The sequence below is a fragment of the Chaetodon auriga genome, chromosome 17 (assembly GCF_051107435.1).
Source record: "Chaetodon auriga isolate fChaAug3 chromosome 17, fChaAug3.hap1, whole genome shotgun sequence".
NCBI classification, from domain to species: Eukaryota; Metazoa; Chordata; class Actinopteri; order Chaetodontiformes; family Chaetodontidae; genus Chaetodon; species Chaetodon auriga.
The window spans coordinates 8,370,930-8,380,219 of record NC_135090.1 but is presented as its reverse complement, the minus strand read 5'-3'; the positions used below and the strand labels follow the sequence as shown (position 1 = coordinate 8,380,219).

The 9,290-nt window shown below is 42.5% G+C and overlaps 1 protein-coding gene across 1 annotated transcript; it reads left to right on the top strand.

Annotated features, from left to right (window-relative positions):
• The first annotated feature begins 327 nt into the window (after nt 1-327).
• gjb9b (gap junction protein beta 9b) lies at nt 328-5,523 on the top strand. The gene is made up of 3 exons (XM_076754650.1): nt 328-406; nt 3,601-4,081; nt 4,437-5,523. Exons 2-3 carry the CDS (start codon nt 3,692-3,694, stop codon nt 4,863-4,865), a joined length of 819 nt encoding a protein of 272 aa, XP_076610765.1. The 5' UTR covers nt 328-406; nt 3,601-3,691; the 3' UTR covers nt 4,866-5,523.
• The last annotated feature ends 3,767 nt before the right edge of the window (nt 5,524-9,290 follow it).

The window sequence follows — 9,290 nt, the reverse complement described above, 5'->3', positions numbered from 1 at the left end:
TGGTCAGCCACCTGCCTGTTGCTTACCCTTCTCTTCAAGTCTAACGATCATTATCACATCATTTTCCATTCTCATGTCCAACTGTCTGTTAAACTGTTTCTCTTTCCTTTCTCTGATGTTATCTCTCTGTCACTTCTCTGCCTTCCCACAAAATAGCCCGAGGCAGGTCTGCTCATGCAAAACAGGTCCAGATTGAAGTTGCCAGTGTGTAAGAGTATGTAAGTGTTTGTGCGTGGTACTCCACCCACCCTGCCATTCCTGAACGCTTCCAGCAGGTCCACACCTCAACGCCAACCCCCTCAAAATATCCAGGTGAGAGCAAGTGAGGTAGCATTGATACAAGGCCAGCTGGGACGTACTTAGCAGTCAGGAAGCACCTCTTTCACACTGCGTCTCTCTGCCTAAGGTAAGGTGCTTTGTCTGTAGTTTAAGTGTTAGATCAAGACAATAGATGTCATGTAGATGAGTCTTAGTTTAGTTTCAAAATAACACTGGAATGGATTCAAGAGGGTAAAAGATAGAGTAAGAAAAAGGGCCACTTAAAGGGCTAGAATATTGTTCATTCTTTTCTTTTTCTACCATACGGAGAGGGAAGATCTTGACATACAAGATCTCAGAGAGAGCTCAGCCCTGGTGCGCACAAAAGAATGAGATGTGTAAAGACAGATAACTGGAAGCGGTGCGAATAAAACTATACACGGATTGCCTGCGCTTTACTCCTCCGGCTGATACGTCTTCCCTTGAAAAATGGAATAAAGCCAGGTTGAAGGTAAAAAGGCGAGATATGTGCGAATGACAGAAAAAGAATGGAATGCAGAGGTGGGAAGAGGAAGAAGAAGAAGAAGAAGAAGAAAAGGTGCACAAGAGAACTTCAACCCCACCTTGTTAGCCAGGAGCATTGACTCATACAGACAATGTAGCCGAGGTGGATAGAAAAGTATTTGCAACGAGCTCAACCTGTAGAGCGAGTCACAGTCAAGGATCTATCACTGTTTCAGATGAGGTGTACACAATGAGCTGGATCAAGCTGTACACATAATAAAGATCTGCACTGAGGATCAGGGGGATTTACACAAGTGGAAAGTGGTATTTTTCTAAGAATAGTGTTGGCACATTTGGACATTCCTGCCTAACACATCACATGATGCTGAGTATGTTTATGGTGGCTCATATCCCTCATGCACTGTGCGAGGAGCTTCCACTACAGCTGTATTTGCATGGCGCTGAGACAGAACAGTGGAATCAAATGCCTCAAATAACCGGAGGTTTCTCGGTTTTACAAAGCATGATACGTCTCGTCCATCACAACAAAGAGAAAGACAAACACTCTGCAAAGAGATAGACGAGGCCGCTGCTGTCGGCGGGGAAGGCAACATTGCAATCTAGAGCAAATAGGAAAACAAATTGTGGTCCAGCTTTGCCATCTCGCAGAGACAAGATATACTGTTGTGTCTGAGTTTTTTTCCCCTTATCCATGCTGAATGTCACCTCAGAGTTTGCCTGTGTGTGTGTGTGTGTGTGTGTGTGTGCATTTTGCGTGAAACTGAGAAACCATACTAATAAATAACATCCTCAGCAGTCAATCATACTATACATGTATTTGTGGAAGAGCAAACGTGTTTGTGTCTCAACATGCAATTCATGAATTTGTAAGACCTTTGCAGCGAATCTGAGGATTTCAAATAGTGATACATATTACAGCCTGTTTTCTAAATAAAACTGAGGAGCATCATAGTCCCACAGGCACAGACTGAGACACATTTTAAGATTAATAGCACTGGCGGTATTATCCACGAAGCAGAGGTAAAGCGTAGGTAGAGCCAGCATTGATTGTCTGGCTTTCAGTAGCCTATGTTGTGACTCTGAGGGCATTCATTGAGTCAGGTCTTTTCATGCTGTGTAATTTAATAGTCAGAAATGCTGGATGAGAGAGAAAATAGCAACTGATTTGACAGCTCAATATGTCTACAGTGATGCCGAAATGCAGGAGAAAAGTGTTTCTGAATTCAAATACTCTGGATTAGACGAGACAGAATTGAAATGGAACAGTGAACAGTGAAGCTGTTATCCAACTTGTTCCCTGTCAGGCTGTGAGCGTTCATCAGAATGAGATGTAAATGTGTAAGAGACGCATTTTTTGTATTGTTGAAGAGAAATCCTTTAGAAATCGTAACCCTCATGTAGCGTGGCAGACGCGCCTTATGTTTACCCTTACATAACAAAATCAAATATGCATTTCAACGGTGTTTGCGCCCCTCACTCGTCAGTCACACCTGTCACTCCAGAGCTCCCAACCCAAACTAAATCTGTCAGTTCCTTTCAGATTTTAATGGCAATAAATCTACTTGAACACACATGCCGTAAAGCGCATGTGTGCACACACCTACATCCAAGCACCGCTTTGTTTGCACACCGAATCTCAGAGAGCGGGAGAAACGGGAAGAGGATACACAAGCAGCCAAAGAAATCTGAAAGTACACCCACACACTCAGAAACACAGAGCCAGCTGACTATGCAGGTGATCCATAATAGCTCCAGCTTTAAAGTCTGCACACGATCGGACCATTAAACCCACATGCTAATATTTCAACTAAAATTCCCTCTCACTCTCAGAGCACGGCTGTCCCACGGTACAATCACAAATGAAACGCTGTCCCTTAACAGTCCTTTGAAGAACCAAGACTGCAATAGACATTTGAGATTACAGAGATGACTGTGGCTGGCTGATCAGCCACACTGTTCAAATACTTTGAAATAGAGTTGAAAGTATTGCTTTGTCTTTTCAGCACAGGGAGTCTCCGATGATGACTCACTCATTCATGTGTAATGAGTCAGTGCTGAAAAGGTAGCTCAGTGTAAATACGGATCAACTATCACAGGGACTGTTTGTGAAAATGATTTATGGTTGTTTTCTTTCCTCACAGCTGATCACATCAAAATCGCTCGTTGTTTGTCATTATTTATTCAGTTTCTTCAGGATGGGGTAACGGCACAGAAAAGCTGTATTACAATTACGTGGTATTACCCTTATGAGTGTGTTTTTATGATCCCCATGTGTTAGTGATAACATGACGTCACATGACGTCCAGTTTATGTGCCTGAAGACCCGTATTCAGTCTGTGAAAACAGTCTCTGGAGGAGCTTTGTCAAATCTGAGAAAATAACCCCGATGATGTCACACTGGTGTCACACTGGTTCGGTCGGCTTGGATATCAGCGCTACAGAAAGTCTGCCGGCTGGGTGGAGTTTAATATATGTGGGCATTCACCAGACAGGAAGGATGTAACAAAAGATAGTGTCAGGTTGCATCATGGAAAATTTTAAACTTTTTTTGGTCTCCATTTTTTTGTGACTAAAAGTCGGGACATCTCGGCTGCCGCATCCGTTTTGATCCAACTTTAAGAAGGTGCAATATTAAATCACTGAGAGTATTCCCTTTAAACCTTTCTGCAACCCTTGCTTTATGAAATGAAATTAACTGTATGACAAGAAGAATATGCAGTGCTCTTACATCTAATAAATGCAGAGCGAGCTATTCACATCTACGTGTGTGAACTACTCTCCTGTTTCTAATCTAAATGTCATTCTTCCATTGCTCAGGGTGAGACCATCAAGAACCTCATCCCACCTGGTTTCTTGAGGTGCTCCTTCATCTCTTTCAGCTGCCTCCTCCACCTCTAAGGCAGCAGTCATGAACTGGTCTGCACTGGAGGCACTCCTCAGTGGGGTCAACAAGTACTCCACTGTGTTCGGCCGCATCTGGCTCTCCATGGTCTTCGTCTTCCGGGTGATGGTGTTCGTGGTGGCGGCCCAACGAGTGTGGGGGGATGAAAGCAAGGACTTTGTCTGTAACACGGCCCAGCCGGGCTGCAACAACGTGTGCTACGACCACATCTTCCCCATCTCCCACATCCGCCTGTGGGCCCTGCAGCTCATCTTCGTCACCTGTCCATCGCTGATGGTGGTGGGGCACGTCAAGTATCGTGAGAAGAAGGACATGCAGTACACCGCCTCGCACAAGGGTAACCATCTGTACGCCAACCCTGGGAAGAAACGTGGGGGGCTGTGGTGGACTTACCTGGTAAGCATGAAGGGGGTGAACGTCTTTTTCTCGCCTTGACCAAATTGATGTTAGCAACTGTTAAAAATGTCAAAAATAATTGCCACCGGTGAGCGGCTCTTTACAAAAGGCAGGAGAAGACATTTGTGTGACTACATTATGATCCTGATCACGAGAAAAACAGCTTCTTTTGCACGTCATTGCCCTATTGGAAACAAGTTTTAGCATCCTTTCAAACTAGACTGAAGCTGTATTAGTGATGGTGGTTGAAAATGTTTGTTTTAAACCAGATCCTGCATCAGTTCGATTGTCTCACTTCTAAAATGCATCATTCCTCCAGCTCATATCAAACTTCTTCTTGTTTATCTGTTCACAGCTGAGTCTGATTTTCAAGGCGGGCTTCGACGCTGGATTCCTTTACTTGTTGTACCACATCTACGAAGGTTACGACATGCCCCGCCTGTCCAAGTGCTCCCTGGATCCGTGCCCCAACACGGTGGACTGCTACATATCACGACCCACTGAGAAGAAGATCTTCACCCTCTTCATGGTGGTCTCCTCTGCTGTCTGCATCTTTATGTGTATCTGTGAGATGATTTACCTCATCTGCAAACGCATCCAGAAACTCATTAGGAGGAAGAATGAGGCAGAGAGGAGGCTGTTCGCCGAGAGTCACGAGATGACGCCGCTGGCAGCACCCAGGTCAGAGTTCAGGTCCAAAACATCAATCAGAGTGGATCCTACAGCCTCTCTCCACAACCTCAGTAACTTCAAGGCTGAGGAGGGGTCAGCTCCGACAAAATAACACACAATATGGCACTGGTCATGTTGAAAAACTGAGCAAAGTACTCAAGGGACCACTGCAAGCAAATGCATTCATCAGACTCCATGGAGGACTGCTGCTCAATACCAAAGATACGCATCAATTCAGGGATTTCCAAGACAGCGATTTGTAAATATTATCGTGTTAAATGACTTTCTGCAGGAACGCACACCTTATGCATACAAATTAATCCCTCAAAGAAGTTGATCGCAGAGGGAGTTAAAGGGTTTAGAGTGTCTTTTGGAACTGGTTTGTGTTGTGAGTGTGTGGACGTGCGCATGTGTGTATTTGTGTATGTATCATTGTCCAGTCGTATGTTTAAGCTGTTATATCAGGTACTTTGTAAGTAGACTTCTAAATGCTGGAAGAACTCAAGTGATGTAAATACAGCATAGAGAGTGAGCTCTTTCCCGGAACATACACACTGCCCCCTAATGAATAAAACAAGATAAAGCATGCACAGCTCTTCCTTTAGGGATGACACAGTAACTGACAGAAAGCACTTCGGGGTTTGTTGTTAGCAGATACGCAAATGACGAAAATGATCCTTATTGTCCAGAAGTTCCTTTGACTCTTGTTGACATTTTGTGTCACACTGCTAACTCCTATTAAAACTATGGGAAAATTTGAAAATATGTTTTTACGCTGACAAATTTGGTTGTTTTTTTTTTTTTTTTTTAAGAATGAAGATTCTATATAATATATTTTGTTTTACAGTTTGTATTTATTGTTGTGATCCATAAACTTATTTCACTGTTAAAACATCTCACAGCGTGGGTCCTTTGTTCTTTTTGAAAAACCGTTCACATTGATCATACAGGAAACAGTTTATAGCAGTCAGTTAAGGGATTATATCTGATGGTCAGAAATAAAGCAAATTAGCTCAAGTTTGTTCAACCATAATAATTTCCTCTAACTGCAGTCTATTTGTTCACAGCAACCTAGATGCAAAGAGTGAGAAAAAACATTAATGTATAGCTTTTATTCACCTGAAATTGTTGGGGGCAAAATTATACGTTGGGGGTTTTTCCATTTCCTTTACTGTGTTATTTGTCTTTTCGTGCATTTGAAAGGTCTGAAAAGTTGCAAAGCCTCCGAAGTCCGTGACATAGGGAGTCACTCTTTCCTACAGAAAACACTACTCCTGAACTGCCTGAAACATCTTGGTTGCAGTTCAGCCTTCTGTTAGTTGTCTGCGTACTGTGTAACACAACACCACATCCAAAGGGGAGACTGTGCCGCCCACCGAAACCTTGGATTCCTTGGAATGGGCAGGCAGTGCCTGCTCAGGCCTATGGGAGCTGACCAATCAGGTGACAGGAGCGAATAGAGGTGTTGCAGCAAAGTACAGAATGAGAAAACTAATGTGTTTTTCAACATCAAAGCATACAAATCTATTCTAAATATTATTAAATGCTTAGTTTTAGATATTTAGGAATAATTTTAGATACTGACTTTTATCAAACCCTCAGACTGCGTTTTAAGAAAGCAATGCAAATATTGTGTCTTGTAAGGAAATTAAATAGCTTTGATGTGAGCAAAGACCTCCTGAAGATGGTCTGCACCAGTCTAGTGGAAAGAATAATCTCCTACATCACATGCTGGTATGGAAATTGAGGGACGAGGAGCAAAAGTAAGCTCACAAAAATAGAGACAGTTGGTGGAGGTGTAGACCGCACTTACCTAGAGGAAAGCAACATCAGGACCCTTCATACTCTGTTTAATGAATGTGAAGCTCCCCTGAGGAAGACGATACAGTGTGCCTGCACCAACGAGAAACATCTTTAGGCAATCTTATGTTCCATCCTGTCATCTTACTAAACAAATGACTTTTCATTAGCTATAAGTGACTGCTGTTGTTTTTATGGTATGTAACTTATCTATGTACTTCTACCCAAAGCATTTTTATTACAGGCCCACTTGTTTGTTTTTATGCCATGCATTTTAATCCAAGGCAGAGGAAGTTCTTAAGTGTATGTACTTTATGTCTGTGTGCACGATCTGTATTCATTGTGTCCCTTTGTTTTACTTTCATTTTTATCACACAGTGTGCTTTGCTTTGATGCCAAAGGCAAATTTCCATGCAAGTGGACAATAAACATGTCTATTGTAGAAGACTACCCAAATGAAAGTGTGAACCTGAAAATAAGCATAATATGGCCTCTTCATCCCTAACAACATGCAGTGAAAGTGTAGGCCAGCCACTTAGGGGGATGAAAGAGATGTGAAGGCAGCTATAACAATCCAATCACAGCGCGGCACTTTCTGCAATTTAATGTCATGCCTTGAATACAACACAGTCATTTCAAATGTGTGAAATAGTCGTAAGCCATGACTCAACATAACCACAACACCCGATCTCCTCTTTCAAGGATCAGTGAGTAGACTGCCGACAAACATACATAATAAATAAACAATAAACAGCACGGGCCATTTGACAAAGTCAGTTGAAACTTAGACCATGCAAAAAGGCACAAGTTAAAAATAAATATGCATTCAAGTCTATAAAAACCCTGACACCCCTTCCAGTACATGACATATAAACCTTGCTTGTTTAAATACAAAAGGTTACAACAGATTCGATAAAAAAAAACCACATCCCAACCAGTTGGAGGAAGTACAATGAACTGGTATGAATCAAACAGGATAAATACACTAGAGCCAAAGAAAACACCCTAACATATAACTGAATAACTAATCAAAACACTAAAATGAGTGTGTTTCTCCAGGGAGGTGTTTTCCAGCATAATTTGTTTGTCCAATGAAACTTCCCTCCGGAGCTTGAAGGGACTCTGCAGGGTCTTCAGAGGACAAGAAATAGGGCTACAGGGCAGTTTGTGTTAGGAGACACATTGCTATTTGAACAGGTTTTGTACTGGCATCACAGACCGGCCATGAACATATCCAAATATTCACAGGAAAACAGGCCTGCCTGTTATACTACTCCATTAGTTTATGTGCAATCATACTTTATTGCAGACAGTGTAAAAATGTTGAACTTACTCCATGCGCATTGTAGCATCCTGACTGTGGGTTCAGGCCTCCCTCCATGTTAAGCTGGACCTGCAGCCATTTCTCAGCCTCCTCCTCAGTGGAGGGCCTCACTTTTAAGTGACTTTGAAAATCATCCTCCCTATCACTGACCTCATTTACACCGAGAAGATGAGCGTGGTCAGACGACAAGAGTTCCTGTGATCTAAAGTGACAAAATAAGTAAAAGGCAATAACAGCAAAAAAACGACTTTAGACAGAAAATTCTTTGGTGTTGATATCTAATCTCATGTTGGCTGTGCAACCACCATTAACGCTAACAAGCCAGCTCAGCGAGATAGCATGGCTTGCTTGTATCTCCCAAGGTTGTTCCTTGGTTAATTCAGTCATTACACGTCATTTGTTAGATAGTGCATCAGTGACGAGTGATAAGATGAGCAGCATAAATGTGGATGATCGCACTGGGCCTGAAAAGAAAGTATAACTGCTGATAGTGAATTATCCCTCATATTTTCCTGTTGACAAGCTGACAAGTGACAGTTTCAACCATTTCTGAGCTCACAGTGAAAGACAGCGTTATACTGAACTATATCATATTGATAGGCATTTGTAATTTTTTGTCCTCCCTATTTGCATACGCGACAGGGACTGAATATTAGAAACACCTCTGAACATAATGCAGCTCAGTACGACACCACCACCAACTACGACCCTGATGCTAAAACGTATAATTGAATGAACACCTCTATGACAGCGTCAAAAGCCCTGAATGTTATAGGCAACATAAAAGCAGAATTCATGGCTGTGCTGGGGCCTTGTGTACAAGCCTGACTGTAAAAAAAAAAAAAAAAAAAAAAAAAAAAAACTCTGTGTAGAACATAAATAAAACAGAGTGTGATCATTTGTTCATCCTTTTTGACATACACACAGCTGAAAACAGTACAGAGACAATATATTTAATGTTTCACCTCATCAGCTTCATTGATTTTTGTAAATATGTGCTTAATATGATGAAGCAACATGTTTCAAACACTTTGGGACAGGAGGAACTAAAGACTGGGAAAGTTGTGGAATGCTCCAAAAACACCTGTTTGTCACGATGATGCTCAACGCAGATGGTTTTGTGCGTCTGCCCACCCTGTCAGCGCATTTCCTTTCCAGGGTAGATGGATCTGTGCACCTCGCCTCCTGTGTGTCACGGACGTGTGTGCAGCCTGGCAATCAGGTCCATGGAGGACGCCGGTCCGCATGGTGTTACCTAGCAGTGGTCACGCATAGGGAACTGCTGAAATGTGGCCAGGGGTTAACCTCCGATTCCTTATGGTGGGGAACACAACCCATGTCCGCAGTGTCCAAACCCGAATTGTAATTGGAGGAAGCTCTCTCCAGCAGAGAAAGGTTTGACGACGTTCATTG